General features: G+C 57.1%; 1 protein-coding gene across 1 annotated transcript; it reads left to right on the forward strand.

The window, feature by feature from the left end:
• Positions 1–7,182: 7,182 nt before the first annotated feature.
• Positions 7,183–15,811, forward strand: C1QTNF6 (C1q and TNF related 6). Its single transcript, XM_045872586.3, has 3 exons — positions 7,183–7,374; positions 10,145–10,400; positions 13,541–15,811. The coding sequence occupies exons 2-3, from the start codon at positions 10,151–10,153 to the stop codon at positions 14,086–14,088; spliced, it is 798 nt and encodes a 265-aa protein (XP_045728542.1). The 5' UTR covers positions 7,183–7,374; positions 10,145–10,150; the 3' UTR covers positions 14,089–15,811.
• Positions 15,812–17,175: the final 1,364 nt, after the last annotated feature.

Here is a 17,175-nt window from a genome sequence, read left to right on the forward strand (position 1 = left end):
TGGGGCTGGGGGCCTGGGCAGGCAGGAAGGGGTGGAGATGACCCTCCTGCCTGATTGCCCCTCTCCAGATCTTCAGGTGGCTCACACCCAAGGCCTTACCTCGAACTTGTCTCTCAGAGGCGGTTGCCAGGCAACAGCCCATGGCCACCAGGCTCGGGACCAGGACTTCCTGCATCAGCATCAGCATCAGTGGGGAGGACCTAGGAGTCTCCAGGGCCTGGGCTAGGGCAAGCCAGGGTCCCAGGCTTCAGGTTGTCCTCACCTACAAGCGGTTCCAGGAGACAGAGGCCACCAACCCGTGGGGAGGTGACAGCTGGGCTCCACAGGACTACAAACACAGAAGGAAACACTCTAAAGGTGGCAAGAACCCCAGGCTGGAATGTGGGGGCCATTCCCAGGAGTAGCACAAGGCCACAGTCCTGCCACGGCCTTGCACTGCCCCCTGTCACTGGCAGGCCCTGGTGACATTCTTGGTGAGACCACTGGAAGCCTGTGGGGGAAATGCATCCCCTAAAAGTTATGGGACCTGAATCAGGAGGCCTGGGACCGAGGCCCACTCCGTCACAAACCTACTGTGCAGCTTTGGGCCATTTACTTCACCTCTCTGGGCGTAGCTCATGAAGTTAACAAAGATTTTCCTGAGCACGGACAGTAGGCAAGGCTCTGACCCTGGACTGAAGGTGTGGTGGAGGAAGACAGACACAGTCCCTGCGCCCTTGTTGTTCCTGGGCAGCCACACAAGTAAATGTATGACTATCTAGTTGGGAGGGAAGCGTGATGGGGGAGGGGTCACGGGGGGGGTTTCTGCACGGGGAGCAGAGGGCAGCCAGCCGAGTGCCTGGCAGAGGGACCTGTGTGCGCTAAGACCTGAAGGCCAGAGGAACGCAGTCAAGAAAAGGAGGAAAGGCAGAGGTAGGGCCCAGCTGAGGGGCAGAAGTTGTGTCAGACAGGACCTCGTAGGGGGTTAATTCCTGTTGCGGGTTGAGTTGTGTCTCCTTGCCAAATTCATGTTCAAGTCCTAACCTCCGGTCCTCTGGACGTGACCTTCTTTGCAAGTCCGGTCCCTTCAGGTGAAAGTAGCTAAGATGAGGTCATACTGGGGCAGGGTGGGCACCTAATCCAATGAGACCGATGTTCTTAAGCAAAAGGGAGATTTGGACAGACAGGAGCCCAGGATGCCGGGGGATGCTTCTACAAGCCCCGGGACACCGAACGTTGTCAGCCAAGCGCGGGAAGCTGGGCAGGAGGTCCTCAGAGCCCTCCAGAAGGAAGCAACTGTGCTGACTCTTTGATCTCAGACTTCCAGCCTCCAGAACCAGGAGCAAATGAATTTCTGTTGCAAGCCACCTACTTTGTAGTACTTGGTTACGGCAGCCCCAGCGAGCGAACACAGTTCCCCATGTGCAAAACAGAGACTACGGTCCCTCCTCTCCAGGACCTCCGGGGGGTGGTCTGCTGGACTGGCCCGCTCACTCTTTCATTCAGCAAGTGTTTTGGGGGGCAACTGCCAATTGCAAAAGGCTGAAGGCAGAGAAGTTGCAAGGCCTGTCTTTTAGGAGCTAAGGAAGTCATAGTAAAGAGAAGGGATAAACTAGCCCGTTCTAAAGCACATGGACCCTGGAACTGCCTGGGTTTGAATCCCGGCTCATCCATTCACTAGCTGTTTGACCTTAAGCCCGTTAATTAACCTTCCTGTGTTTTGTCTCCTCCTCTCTGAGAAGAGGATGAGAGCAGATGTCTTTACTGTTGGGAGGTTTAAATGAGTGAATATTTCTTAACAGTTTAGCACAGTGCCTGATGCGTTAGGTGCTATGTTCAATGAACGTGAGACGTGCTTTCACAGAAGCAAGAATCCCTCCACGGGTGGGGGGTAGAAGTCTCCGCAGGAGGCATGATGGCCCCGCTGAATGTAAAGAGGAAACGAGTTTATGCACAGGAAAGGGGGCATGCAAGACAATCCAGGCACTGAGGATAGCTCTGATACCCATTTACAGCGGAGGACGGTGAGGCCAGGGAGGGTCAAGCACCTGCTCAGGGTCACGGTACCAGAAGCAGGACCAAGAACCCTGTTTTCCCAGCCCTCAGTCCAGTGTCTATAGTTTTTTTAAAAAAACTATGAAACTGAGGGGCAAGGTGGCAGGAGCGATGCGGGGAGTGGAGAGGTGCCAGCACTTCGGTGGCCACTGGGTGGTGGCAGATGGTGTCCTCAGGGAAGACCAGACAGGCATGAGGGCAGCCCAGGCCCGGCGGGGACTCCGTGCCTCCTAGAGGCTCAGCCACCCTCCAGTGAGCCCTGCAGCTCAGCACAGGCCTGGCCGGCAGACCTCGCTGCTGTGCACACAGGGGTGAACGAAGGGCAAACACTTGTGCATGTGTGTGTGCGGAGGGCATCCTTTCAAAAAAAAAAAAAAAATGCCTGGGCCACACCTGGCATTTCCAGGGTCCCAGACACCTCAGGTCCTGGTTCACACATCCCAGGAACACAGCCTGGAGGCAGCCAGGAGCCGAGGTCCCCTGTGGCCGGCTTGTTACAGGTGCGGAAAGGGAGGCCAGGGGTGGGACGTGGCCCCGGGCCCTGCTATCTGCTTTAATTACCAGCAAATATGTCATATTTGCACACCGATCGGCCAGTCCTGCGCTGCATTTGGTCAACACGGCCCGGAGCCTGCTTTGTTTCTCCATCTGTAAGGAGGGGTTGTCTCTGAGCTCCGGCTTCCCTCCGCTCATCAGACAGCGCAGGTCCCTCCTGCTCTCTGGCCGTAAAATAGCAGCAATCATGGGGACAACAAAGCAAACTCACAATGCCTGTTTACGTGGGGGGCAGTCAGCTGAGCTGTCAGCCACGCAATCAGGCTCCAACCCCAGCGCCACCACTTCTTAGCTCTGCGGGCCTCCGGGCTAGCCTTGGAACCGCTTGGAGCCTCAGTTTCCTCATCCATAAAATGGGCTTCCTACCCTCACCTCACAGGACTGTCGCAGCCAGACTGGCTCCGGCCGGGGCCCGCGCTGTGCTCTGTGTCCGGCAGGGGGCGCCGCGAGACCTCCGCCTGGTCGCAGCTCCGCTCGGCCGGACTCGGCTCTCTTCGGCCACGTTCGGCTCCACTCGGTCAGACTCGGCCGTGTTCGACCGCCCCCGCCAGGCTCGGCCAGACTCGGCTCTGCTCGGTTGTCCTCGGCAGCACTTGGCAGGATTCGGCTCTGCTCGGCCGAGTCCGGCCTCGCTTGCTCCTGCCGGACTCCGCTCGGCGCTGGACGCGCAGAGGCCCCTCCCTGGCGCCGCGGCGGCTCGTTGCTGCGGCGTCGGGTTGGGCTTCCCGGGTAGAGGCCCCTAGGCCAGGACAGAGCCGCGAGTGTCCGCGCGGCGGGGTCCGGTTTGGCTGAGCCCTGGGCCGTGCTTTGCCGGGGCATCAGCCCGGCTGGCAGTCAAAGGAGCGTGCCCGCGGCCGGCAACGGTCTTTTCCCAGTGCTCGGGCCGAAGCGGGTGGGCCTGGGGTCGGGGAGCCGCTCCCCTACTTCTGCCCAGCGAAGCGGGGAGGTTGGCTGCTGCCTCCCCACTCGCCTTGGCGGCCTCATCATTCTGGTTCTGCCACTAGTCGGCCGTGGGGAGGGAGCCCGTTGCTGCACCTGTTCCCTTTAGCCTCAGTTTCCCCTCTAACAGTTCACAGGGTTCTTCTGGGGCGGGGTCGGGGGCGGCGGGCAGACGCCCCGAGTCCTGCTGGCTCTTTCCTTCCCTGGGCCTCTTGGGGATTCAGTTTCCCCTTCTGTAAAATGGAATTAAACTCTCCCAACTCGGATTAACACCCTTGGGATCAGACATGGATTGTTGAAAGCAAGTGGGGAAACTGAGTCTGGAGGTGGAAGTTCACCCAGGACAACCCGGCTCCGTAGAACCAGGTCTGGGGTTCTCCGCGCAGGAGGAAGTGGGACGAACTGCTTGGGAAAGGGAGGGTCCCATTGGACCCTCTGGCCACTTTGTGGGGAATGGGGTTTGGAAAAAGTGCATGGGCGCCCCAGCCAGCCCCTAGCGGGTCGCAGTGGGCTCTTCATCCTTCTCCTACCCCTCTCCTACCCCCTTAGCTCCTGAAGAAGGGGATGGGACGGGTGGGGAGCGTCACAAGCCGCGGGTGGGATGAAGTGGGGGCACGGGGGGTTGGGTTACACAAGCCGCCGGGCCGAAGGCTCTCCCCAGCAGGTGGCGCTCGCGGCTTCCTTTGTTTAGTTTCTTAATTGGCTACAACCCTGAGCAATTAGATCTGTGACTTGCCATTCACAACTTGCAATGCTGACTCCAGGAATCATGTTTGCTATATCACGTTTTGACAGGCACGCGTTTTATTTTTTTAAATAAATGAGGGGTCCTGGCACTTTGTAAACACTGACTCACTATTTTTATACCCTCTCCCCAACCCTGGGCTGTAACCTAGGTGTGGCTAGGAGCTTGGTTCTGAGAGTCTTTGAGTCCGGGACGCATTCTGCTCATCTGTAAAATGGGGATAATACTTGTGCCTACCTCAGAGAATTGTTGAGGGACTAGATGAGTTAACACACGTAAAAACCTCAGAACAGAGCCTGGTAGGGAGTAAAAGCTGTCTTTTGTGAGCAGGGACAATAGGCAGGGGGTGGGTGGGGGCAGACACGGCTCTGCCCTGGGTTTCTGGTCTTGGTGACCGAGGTTTTGGCTTTCTACATTGGGGTTGTACCCTTGCTGATGGGGGTTATTGCAGAGTGATGAGGGGTATCCCGGGCCATCTTCTCCTCTGGACGTGCTGTCCTGGGTCCCAGGGCTTCCGACTCAGGTGTGCATGAGGAGAATGGGCTCATACCCTTACCCTATTCAGAATGTAACCATGGAGAAGCACTGATGGGTGACCAGTAGAGGGTACCCCTATTGGGTATCCCACCAGACTGCTCAGGTGCTCTTGGCCTCCTCATGTCCCCCTGGCCCAGGGACACCAAGGCTCAGAAGTAGGAAGTGTGCCCAAGGTCACCCGGCTAGAAGGAGCTGGAGATGAGACATAACCCAGTTTTGTCTGGCCCAGGTTGGAGCTCTGTCTCCAAGCTATCTGGCCAGCCGGGGAGATCCTCCGAATGGCTGGGAGACCAAGGGATGCAGCACAAATGAAGGTATTTTTAGGCAGAGGGAGAGTGAGAGGAAAAATACTGAAGTATAATATAGCTGAGTCTTGCTCTCTTGTCTGCCCTGCCTGCAGCCAGCTATTCTGGGCAAAGAGAACAAGGGGCCCTTTTCTGGGGCATCAGCCTGGCTGGGAGCCAAAGGAGTCGGCCCTAGAACCTGGCAAATCCAGTCCCTCTCCTGGCCTCAGCCTCCTCACCTGTTAAATGGGATGAGCGGCCTTTGGCAGAGGGGCTGTTGAGTGTGGCATGGGGCACAGTGTTGGCACAGCATGGGATAAGCTTCCTGTGTCCCCAGGCTGTGCCCCCCATCCCCCATCTGTCTTCCCTTCCCTTCTCCTTTTCCTCTGATTCTAGGCTTTTGAAGCCAAAGGGCTCAGAGGCAGCCGTCTCCCCCTCTGGTGCTGCTGACTCAGCCCTTTTCCTGGGGGCAGCAGCATGGGGAGGGTGGGGAGGGTGGCTCCCTTTGGCTCCCGCCCTCTGCGGCTCTGGCTCAGGGCCCTGGGAATGCTGCCTGGGGCAGGGCCACGTAGAGGGCATGGCCAGTGTGGCCCTGGTGTTTTCTCAATGCCATAGTACTTCAATCTGCTTTTTGGGGGACCCCCTGGACCCCTAAGTAGGCCTGTGCTGGGTGAGGGGGAGACTCCAAGTGGGCTTGGGAAGTGAGAGCCGCACCTCGAATCTGGGAGAATCTGACTCTCATTCCAGCTTGGACTCCGGTCTGCTGTGACCTTGAGCCAAAGACTGGGGTCTATCCTTGACCCAGAGACTGGGTCACAGAGTCTCCACTGGTCACATTAAGTAATTGGGTCAGGCCATCTCTCAGGGTCCTTACAGGCCTGACGTTCTGCTGCTTGATTATCCCCAAAACTGCTAGAAAAACCGAGGCCCAATGTGGTCAAAGACACACAGGCCCGGGCTTTTCTATCCTCCACATTTGCCCAGTTGAGTGGGGACTAGGGTCCGGTGTCTGAAGCCCCAGACTGAAATCCATCCCCCTCAGATCTCGACATTTCTATACAGAGGGCAGTAATGTCACCACCTTCCTCTTCCCAGGGGACAGACTTTACCTGCCCCCCCCCACGGCCAGGCATGCTCATAGGACTCTAGTGGGGTGGGGACTGCACCTTCCTGTGGGGCTGTGACCCTGGGAAAGCGCAAGGCTGGGGTCGGCTTAGTTGAAATAATGGATGGGAACACCCTTCAGGGACCAAAAGCCCCTGCAAAGATGGGACCTGGCCCGGGCAGTAAGTACTCAGCCAGTGCGGAAGGAGAGGGTGCTGGAGGAGGAGGGACACTGGGGACAGTCTGTGCACAGGGGGGCCTCAGACCCCAGAGTCCCAGGGCTGCGGCTTTGGAAAACCTCCACAGACCAACGGAAGGAAGCTGGGCAGGACCCCGTCCAGGTCCAAGGGCATACTCCACAGGCTGCCCTCCTGCCAGCAGGACCCTTCTTGGGGCTCGTTTTCATAGAGCGGTTGGCTCCAGAAGACCCAGTGGGTGGACCCATCAGGGGAGATTTCCAGGCAGAGGATGGGGACTTCCACGTCCACTGGGGAGGGGGGTGTTGACCTGGCTGCCCAGCCCTTACCTGATACCTGAGGGGGTAATACCTGCTCATCGACATGTGCTGAGCCTCCCCTGTGCCTGGCACAAGGGGGCTGGCGACTGGAGTTCTGCAGACACCTAGGGACTGAGAGGTCAAGGGATCGGCCCAAGTCCCGAGCTAGTGGGCAGCCTTGCCCTCTCCACTCTGCATCCCGCCCCTGTGACGCAGAGCAAATAGGCCAAGCCCACCCCTCACCCCAGATTCTAGCGCTACCTCCTCCTTCCTGAGCAACTTGGGGGGCTCCTGCCCCCTCCCTTCCCTCGATTTTCTAGCCTGCACCTCAAGGGGCCTTAGGCCCCTTCCTGCTCTGACTCTGTTGGGCCTCTGACTCAAACCAGACCCCACTGGACCACCAAAGAGTTAAGCAAAGGAAATCCCCAGCTCCCTTGGCTCCCTTTATCTCCCGGAGATCATCCCAGAGGCTGGAGGGGAGGAGCAGGGAGGAGGGGAAGTGGGAAGCCAGCTCACCCCGCTCCCTCCGCCCTCCCTCCGCCTCTCTCCCTCCCTTTCTCCCTCCCTCTTCTGCTTGGCCTGGGGGTCTGGGCCAGCAACAGGCAGACATGGGCCAGGGAGCCAGAGACTGCCCAGAGGCCGGGGGTCCGTAAGCCACCGTGGAGGCCGCTGGACACAGGGTGAGTGATGAAAGGTCCTGTAACTTCTCCCAGCAGGGCCCAAGGCGCTGGGGTCAGAGCCCGGAATTCCCTTCTTCCCTCCTCTCTTCCTAGACCCGTCTTGGGTTCTGCTTTCTCCCTCTGACCCAGGCCAGCCCCTCTAGCTCTCCTTCCCCGCTTCCCTCCTGCTAGCTGAGACCTAAGCCCCTGGTGAAGGACTGCCCTGCTTTTCCAGCTGTGCCCGCCCCTGCCCCGACACTCACCAGCTCAGCTCAGCAGGCCCAGCCCCCTCCCACCCCAGAGAGCTCCCAGCTCCTGAGCGGAGGCAGCAGGGACCCCCCCAAATCACCCCAGATGGCACCGTCCCCCACCCTCGATCCCTGCCTGGCCCCGGTCCCCGGGGCCAGTCCATGATCATGGCTGTGGTTATTATTACTCTTGTTCATGGCTGCTTTGCTTCCTGCTTCCTGCGCTCCCCAGGTCTCAGTTCTGTGTCTCAGAGCTTTTGACTCCCACCTGGCCTCCGCCAACAGACACATCCCCAACCATGCCAGTCCTCTGGGCGAAATTCTGCTCTTCCCAGCCCGTGCGGGTACTGGGAAGGGCCCTTGTCCGTCACAGGAAGGAATACTTTTTCAATCTTATTTGTTTATGACTGAAGTGTAATTGACATACAATGTTGTATTCGTTTCAGGCGCGCAACATAGTCATTCGGCAATTCTATATATTACTCAGCGCTAACCACTGTTAAGTGTAGTCACCGTACAATGTTATTGCAATGTTACTGACTATTCCCTCTGCTGTCCTTTGTGTTAAGAGTCTTACAAGTCAGGCACTTTCCCTGCATTCAGAGCCTCCCAAATAACCTGGGAGGTGGGCAGTGGTTTCAGCTCCTTCTAAGTGTCAAGGAGCAGCGAGGTGGCGCAGAGAGGTTAAGCTACTAGCCCGAGGTCACACAGCTTGTAAACTATCATGGGATCTTATGACCAACCCTAAGGCCTCCCCCTTTCCCATAAAGTCACATCTATGGCCAGGAAAAAGGGGATTTTTGCTCTTCTCAAACATCACGGAGATGCGACATTTACAAACACAGGGTGAGGGTGATGATCTTGGACAGAGAGGATGTTAATCTCTGAGAAGTTGATCTGCCTTATTGAGCAGAACCAGGAAAGCAGACCAGGGTGGAGCTCGGGAATGGTCACCTCTAAGAGAAGGGTGGTATCTTTGGGGACTGCCTGCCCACCGCCCCCTCACTCCTGCTACTACCCAGTCCCCAGCACAGTGGAGTGTGTGTGTATGTGTGTGGGGGGGTGCCCTTTAAAACCCATCCCTTGCCTCAGTGCTCAGTGGAGATAGAATAGCATTTTTTTTTATTAATAATTTTAACTTTACATATATTAACCACAGAAAAAATATTTTTGAATTGTACTAAATGTTAAAGGAACAAAAAGGAAATAAACAAAGAAACGCAGAAGTGTAAAAACCAGTCTGGTTTCAAGAGCCGAGTTTCTGATCCTGCGATAACATGCCAGCCCCCAAACACTGCTACCACCTCAAAGGCTCTTTGCCCGGCTTCCTGCGCACCCAGCCCCAGCCTGTCCCCAGTGTCTGCTGTCCTGGCCACTTCCTGCCCCCCTCCTGGAACTCTGGAACCTCTCTTGGCCAGGGCCAAAGACCCATCTTCATAAACCCTTGGACTTCTCCGATCCTTTTGAATTTTCCAGACCTCCTAGTCCTGCTCCTTAATTCCAGTTTACCCCCTTGGCAGCTGATTGGTAGGTCTATGACGATTGACACAACCATCTTCCAATGAATTAACTCCAGAGCCTTGGGGCTTCTGTTTAAGGTTGAGCTGTGTGGGTTGTTGACTGCACAAAGGTGCTGAGGGGGAGGTGGGTTGACAACAACCCTTACCAACCTACACACCCTTAGTGTTACATTCCTCCGAAAATGACTTCTTTTCTTTTTTTGTTTCTAATTTGTCCGCGCAGAGAGGTACCTGCTTCTGCCTTGCACAGAGACACCGTATAGGCAGGCAGGCTAGCAGTGGGCTGCAGTCTGCAGTCCTGCATACCTACTCCTGAATTCTCAGAGATGCAGTAACAGCATCACTGTGCATAACCCCTTGCATTTTCTCTGGATGTTCCTTCCCGACTGCTAGAATAGATGAACTTGCCCAGATCTTTGTCAGGACTACGGTGCTCACGTGCCAGCCCATGGGCTTAGCCACTTGTCCCCTCGCCTGAAGAACAAGCCTGCAGAATCATTTGCGTTTGTCCCAAGGGCCCACTAACCTCCCTCATGCTGCGCCAGTGGCCTGTGCTTGCTGGAGACGGAGGGGTACGTGACAAGAAAACATGCCAAAGGGAGGTGGGCGGGGTGGGGTGGGGGGGAGCATTTCATAGTCATATTGGTTAGGACACGTGGGTGGCTGGAGCATCTTCCTCGCCCACCCCAGCAAAGGCTTCCCGGGACCCTCGTCTGTTCCCGGCTGTGACTCTCTTTAGAGGGGTTTCCTTCCCAGGCCTATGTGTGCCGGAAATCCCCGCAGACTGGCTTCCAGGGGACTCAGCCTGTGGGCCCTGCATGGCCACCAGTCTCTTCGTGACCTTGAAGAAATTGCTTCTCTGTGTCGATCTCAGTCTTCTCATCTGTTAAATGGGGACGCTAACGCTCTGCCCCTGAGTTACATCAGGCGCGCTGAAGCTCTGGTGGCAGCATCCGTGCTGGGCATCTGCACGGTGTGGATGTTCCCTTAAATAGAATCTCCGCCCCTCCTTCCTTGCTCCAGGTCACCATGGGGATAGCTGCCCTGGGCCTCCTCTGTGCAACACTCCTGCTCCCTCTCTTGGTGTTTGGGGTCCCCACCGAGGAGCCCTCCTCTGGGGAAGCCGTGGCCTTGGGTTCCCCTGCGTATTGTCAACGGTGCTGTGACTCTGAGGACCCCCTGGCCCCTGCTGATGAAGCAGTGTCCTCGGCCTCTCCATCTGCCCTCCCATACCTGCTGCCTGAGGTCAGACCCTACATTAACATCACCATCCTGAAGGGTGAGTACCCACCCGTGGCTCAGGCTAGACTGGCCTGGCTGGGGATGGGGAGGGCGTGGGGCCCTCTCCTTGGGCTGGGACCGGTGAGGTGGAGGGAGCAGGAAAAACCCAGACAGAAAATTGTCCCAGACCCGTTCTATCATTCATACATTTATGGAGCAGCTACCATGTGTCAGGACTGTTCTGAATTCTGAGGATGGAGCATGAGCAAACCAGACAGAAGTGCCGACTGCTGTTCTCGTGGGAGAGACAGAGAGTGAGAAATAAATAGATTGCCCATGTTAATGAAACAGAATGTTTGATGGTGAGAAATGGGATGATAGTGCCAAGGTCGAGCCGGGTAAGGGGCATCAGGAGTGTAGGTGCGGGGATAGGTTGCATATTAAATGGGGTGGTCGTCAGTGTCAGTTCATTGAGCAGGTGAGGGAGAAGCCATGTGGATATCTGGGGAAGAGTAGTCCAGGGAGCATGAGCAGCAGGTGCAAAGGCCCTGGGGCAGGAGTGGGCCTGGTGTGTTTAAGGAGCAGGGGGCACGAGGAGGAGCTGAAGTTGGAGATGAAACAGGGGCCGGGTCAGACTTGGGTTTCCCTGAGTGGGAATGGGGAGCAGGGGAGGGTTTGAGCAGAGGGACCTGATCCCACTGAGGTTGCAAATGGATCCCTCTAATGTCTTGTGGAGAATGGCTGGCAGGGGACAAGGGTGGAAGCAGGGAGACCTATGGGCAGCCACTAGGGCTGTCCCCGTGAGAGCGGGCCTCTGTCCTCGAAAATCAGGAAGAGGCTTCTGCTGCCGGGGGCTGTGAATAGCTGGGGCTGGGGCCAGGCCCTAGACACCCTTCACCTGGGGTTGCGCTGCCAACAACCCTAAGAGGTCAGTACTTGGTCATTCCTCCCACTTTGCAGAGGGGGAAACTGAGCCTCCAAGAGGGGAGGAGCTCTCCCAGGAGCACACAGCTGTCAGGACTGAAGCCAGGCTCCATCCCTGAGGTCTCCATGGGGCCAGTCCACCCTCCAGCCAGGGGTCGGCTGGCTTCTGAGACCTCTGGCCCTCAGGTTTCATGGGGGGAGACACCTCCCTTCCTCGAGCACCCCATCTTCCCCAAGGCTTGCAGAGCCCCTGCCTGAGGCTGAGGAGCTGCCTGGCCACTAGAGGTACTTTTCTCCACACTGTCTTCCTAAAACCCCAGGTTTAGGAGGACACCCCTGGGCCAGGCTTTGCTGCCTGCTGAGGCGGGCGGACACTTGGCTGTGGCAGGAGGCTCCTGGCTGGTGTCAGGAGTCCTGGGTCCCAGCCCCAGCTGCTCAGCTCCCTCGCTGTGTGGCTCAGACTGGTCTCTCCGTCCCTGGCTTGCTGCCTCGTTTGTATAAAGGAGAAGGTACCCCTTCCCTAGGACCACCCTTCACGCCCCTCCCACTGGGCTGGGGCAGAGAGGCAGTTTCTTTTATAGTTGTAGCAAGAGTATGGACACTTTCTAGTGAATGCATAAATTAAGTTGCTCTTCTTAGTTTGCTTTAAATCCCTAGTTTTGAAGCCCCTGTGACAAAATCCTAACAGACCAGGTCCTCTGAATGGACATACCACAATAAAGTCAAGTTATGCTTGCTAAAAAAAAAAAAAAAAGCCCTGCAAACTGTAAAGTGCGGTGCACATGAGGAGATCCTTCTCCATTGAGGCCAAACCTCTGCAGAGCCGTGGACCCCCTTCTCCCTGCTTCTTTCCAAGCTTGTCCTCTGTGGGTCTATGCTTTCCTTTCTGCTCCTTCCAGCAATACTGCCCTGGTCACAGGAGACCTTGGGAAAACACAGGGCTGTGCAGATCTCTCAAAGGGGAGTGGCTAATGGTGGGAGTTCAGGCAGTGTGACAGGCAGCAGGGAAATGTTTGGGATCAAGACATTTGGGTTTCAAGACATAGGGGGTCGCCTGCTCCTCCTTTGTTCAAGGTCAGCCTGGAACAAAGGCTGGGGAGAGGTGTGCCTAAGGATGAGGTTAGATGCTACCGGACCCCCGGGCAATCAGGAACGGGTTGAGTGTTACTGGGTGGACCCTCCTGCCTCATATTTGCAGTCTGTAGAGCACTCTCCCATAGGACATTTTGTTGAGAGCCCAGGACCACCCCTGTGAGGTGGACATGATCCTCTTCAAGACAGAGAGAAAATAACCAAGACCCCGACCGTGAAATGCGCCAGCGGGACATAACACCAACCAAGGGCTGCCTGGTTCCTAACCAGGGCCTTTCCCTTCAGGTAGGCAGAGGTATTTTCCTTGGCTCCTTCTCTGGGTCAGAAACACAAAGTGTGACCCAGCCATCAAAAAGAATGAGCTCTTGCCATTTGCAACGATGTGGATGGAACTAGGGGGTATGATGCTGAACGAAATAAGTCAGTCAGAGCAAGATAAATACCGTATGATTTCACTCATATGTGGAACTTAAGGAACAAAACAGATGAACATAGGGGAAGGGAAGGAAAAGATAAAATAAGAGGAAAACAGGGAGGGAAGCAAACCATAAGAGACTCTTCACTCTAGGGAAACAAATTGAGGGTTGCTGGAGGGGAGGGGGTGGGAGGATGGGGTGATTGGATGATGGGCATTCAGGAGGGCACGTGATGTAATGAGCACTGGTGTTATATGCAACTGATGAATCACTAAATTCTACCCCTGAAACGAATAATACACTGTATGTTAACTAAATTGAATTTAAATAAAAAATTAAAAAAAAAAAAAGGAATGCCAAGTGCATCCTGCATACCCCACATCTCCACTGGAGTCAGGCTGGGTGCAGTGACTCTTGGGCCTCGGGCCCGGCTTCCCAGGGAACTGTATCACACCTTCACTGGAGGGGGAGGGGACCAGGCGAGTGGAAGACAGAGCATCCCGAGTCTTGCCTCTCCTGCTTCTCCTGAGCTGTGTGGCCCTGGGTGAGTCACTGAACCTTCCTGTGAGCGGAGATGGTCACGGTATCTTCTTCAGAGGGGCGTTCAGGGAGGTGACGCCCGGCATGCAGTAGGTGCTCAGTAAATGCTGGATCTTCTCTGGCCTTCCTTCCCGTGGCAGGGTGGAGCCCTCTGCAAACGCAGACAGCTACTCCCTTGGTGCAGGCCAGGGTGCCTGCCCTGACTTTCCCCTTCTTGTCCCCACAGGTGACAAAGGGGACCGAGGCCTGCTGGGCACGCCCGGGAAGCTGGGCCGCGAGGGTCCCCGGGGGGAGCGCGGCCCGCAGGGCACCAAGGGCGCCAAGGGGCAGGCAGGCAGCCCCGGCGGCCCGTGCCAGACGCGCTTCTCGGCCTTCTCGGTGGGCCGCAAGACGGCCCTCCACAGCAGCGAGGGCTTCCAGCCGCTGCTATTCGACACGGTCTTCGTCAACCCCGACGGGCACTTCGACCTGGCCGCTGGCCGCTTCGTCGCCCCGCTGCGCGGCCTCTACTTCTTCAGCCTCAACGTACACAGCTGGAACTTCAAGGAGACGTACGTGCACGTGGTGCACAACGAGGAGGCGGCCGTCATCCTGTACGCGCAGCCGAGCGACCGCAGCATCATGCAGAGCCAGAGCGTGATGCTGGCCCTGGCGCCCGGGGACCGTGTCTGGGTGCGCCTCTTCAAGCGCGAGCGGGAGAACGCCGTCTACAGCGACGACGTGGACACCTACATCACCTTCAGCGGCCACCTCATCAAGCCCGAGGATGATTAGTGCCCCCAGCAGGGCGGCCCCAGCCCCGGGGTGGTGGGGGGCTGTCCTCCTGCAGGGCCTCGGTGTGTCCCTCCGTAAAGTGGGCCCCCGGGACCTGGCATTCTGGGTGAGCTTCCTCTTCTTTCCTTCCCTCCATCACCCCTCTCTCTCTCCTCTCTTGAACATACTTTAAGAGGTCCTCTAACCTAAATATTCTAGAACTTTCCCAGCCTTTGAGACCAGCACCTGTCAAACTTGAAAGTGGGTGTGAACCACCTGGGGATGGGGCTAACATGCAGAATCTGATTCTGGTTCTGGAGTGGGCCTGGGGTTCTGCACATCTAAGAAGTTCCTGGCTGATGCTGATGCTGCTGGTCTATGGACCCCACTTAGGTAACCAGATTCTAGAACTTTCACAACATTCGTAGACTTTCTAAACATTCTGGACTCCTCCAAACATTCTAGACTCTTCCCAACATCCTTCACTTTTCTCATCCCTCCAGGACCCACCCCCCCACGTCCTCGCGCTCCTTCCACCTTCTCTGTCACTCTCTTGTGCACCTAAGCAGCCGCAGTTCACTTATTCATTCATCAAACGCTCGCTGAGCACTCACTCTGTGTTAGGCTCTGGGGAAGCTGAGGTGAATCAGACGCAGGCCCTGCCTTTGGTGAGCACCCAGTCCAGCCGGGGTGGGGAGACTCAGGATCAGGAAACCAGACCCAGATAAATGCACGGGGCTCTCATCACAGAAGTCTGTGTCTGGGCGTTCAGGCACTGTGGCCCCTCCTCACCTGCAGATCCCCAAGGTGGGATAGAGTCCCCAAGGTGGGGGTATTCTTTATCCTTGTCCATTCCTTTCCTTCCTGCCCAATGACCTTCGTTAAAGCAAACCCCAGAAGGGCCTTGGTCAGGGCAAGGGTGCTATGAGGGGAGGATCCAGGGGCTTGGGGGTAAAGAGGGCCCTTGGGGAAGGGAGCCCAGACCCACAGCTCCCCACACGCCCAGTACAGTAACCTTCGAGGACTCCTCCCGTCTTCACACATCCCCTTCCCGCCCTGTCAGTCCACCCTCCCAAAGGTGCCTGGGCCTCCGTCCTCCCAGGCTCCCAGCCACTCTCAGACACTGACGTCTGTCCCCAGGTGCTCTCTGACCCTCCTTGGCCCCTCTCGCCAGCCCAGTGTCCCTGGCTTTCCAGGCCTGGTTAAGGTGCTGAGGCCTGGGTAGGAAGCTCCTGCCCAGCCTGATGCTGCTTTTACACAAGCCACCGGGGCCGTGGGCCGGGCTTTGGACCCCTCAGCAGGTCTAGGGGACTGAAGCGGGCCACATTGCAGGTCAGTCGGGGCGGGGGGAGCCTCCTCTGAGCCATGTTGCCAAGACAGGCACTGGGCGAGACCGAGGCCAAGTAAGGGACATCTGGCCTTCTGTCCTTTCTCCCTCCTCCGGGGGCAGGGGGGCAGCCTGGCGGTCTCCGGCCTTCTCCTCCTAGCCCAGGGGTCCTGAACCTCTCTCCAGAGGGAAATGGCCTCTACCCATTGGTGCTGATGCCGACTGCCGGGCCGAGGTGGCCCTGGCGGTGGTCTCTGGTGCTCACTCATAGCTGACAGATTCATGGCTAAGTGGCTGGGGCTGGCAGCAGGACCTGACCAAGTGCCGTGAAGGCTCGTGCTATCCAGCCACCCCTTGCCTGACTTCGCCCCTGCCCTGCTTGTCCGGAGTGATTAAAGTGTGTGTGTCTTTTTGGCAGTTCGGGCTGGTTCTTTCTGCTCGGCTCCCTCTGCCCCCCTTGGGAGGGCGGCCAGTCCTGGTTCTGCTGGGGCCCCCGCTGCAGGGCTCCCCTCCATGTGCTCCCCACCCCACGTGGTCCCCTCGGTCACTCAGGGCTGCTAGGCCTTGAAGTTAGCGGAGCCAGCTCAGAGTTGGCTGTGCCACGCCCTGTCTGTGGCCTCAGGCCAGTCCCCGCACATTTTAGCACATTTGAGCCTCCGTTTCCTTGTCTGTAAAATGGGGATGGAGAGGGGCGCCTGCGTGGCAGGACAAGTGGTTTTTGCTGATCTGCTAAGGCAGCAAAGCCTTTTTTTTTTTTTGGCTGCAAAGCTTTTGAAGCTTCTTGCCAAGCCCCTGCAGGAGAACTGAAGTTTGTCCTTTGCAAGCTGAGGCCAAAGGTCACAGACATTTCCAGGCCACATTAGTTCAGGGCTCTCAGAACACAGCTCCTCCTTGGTCTTAGCTGACCTGCCGCAGATGCTTCTATCCTGGTTCTGGCGGCCTCTGAGGTCTGCTTGCGCCAGTTTTTCCCACAGGAGCCCAGTTCTCGGCTTGGTGGCGTATCTCCAATGGGTGGTAAGAGCCTCTGGATCTTTGTGATGGGGACCCTCCCAGAAGGCAACATCTCAGTGGGGGCTGGGCAAGGGCCCTGGAACACTGGAGGCCCCCAAGCCTGCCACCAGGTTTGTGGGGACAATGTCCCCCAGGAGATCTGCAATGCTTAGTCCTGGTGACCCCAGCGAGCCCATGTAGCTACCTTCCCCACCCCAGCAATCCCTTTCAGTTACAAATTTTGGAAAATAGTATTTCCCTCTGAAATGTTAGCGAACAAGGAAGGGGAGAGAGAGGTTGCCCAGGAGAAACAGCAGCCCACGAAATGGAAAACAGCCTAGACTGGAAGTCGGGGGACTTCAGCTCCACTCTGCCATCGCTTGGTCGGGGGGTGGGGGGAGAAATGCAGGGAATATTGAGGGGGAAGGGTGATCAGACAGAGCTGGTGCAGGGAGCTGAGCCGGGCTGTGTCCCTGGGGGGCCTGCTACCTGGATGGGTGGGCTGGATCTGTTCTGTGGGCTTGGGTAGGGTGTATCTGGGAGTCCTCAGCTTTCCTAGGAAGAGGATCCGCACAGGCGATCCTTCCTCTATTGCACTGGAGTATGGGGAAGAGAGTAGAGAATTCTAGAGAGGGTGATCTAGGAAAGCTTCGTAGTGGAGGGGGGACATTTGAGCAGGGCCTTAGAGGATAAATAGGAGTTTGAAAGACACACGATGTGGGGAAAAGGGACAGCAGGATGAAAGGGGTGGAGGTGGGACAGTGCAGTCTACGTTCCGGGCAGTGGGAGAG

Source organism: Mirounga angustirostris, unplaced genomic scaffold (genome assembly GCF_029215605.1).
Source record: "Mirounga angustirostris isolate CCGP_5_RB_7025 unplaced genomic scaffold, mMirAng1.0.hap1 SCAF_5, whole genome shotgun sequence".
Taxonomy (NCBI): Eukaryota; Metazoa; Chordata; class Mammalia; order Carnivora; family Phocidae; genus Mirounga; species Mirounga angustirostris.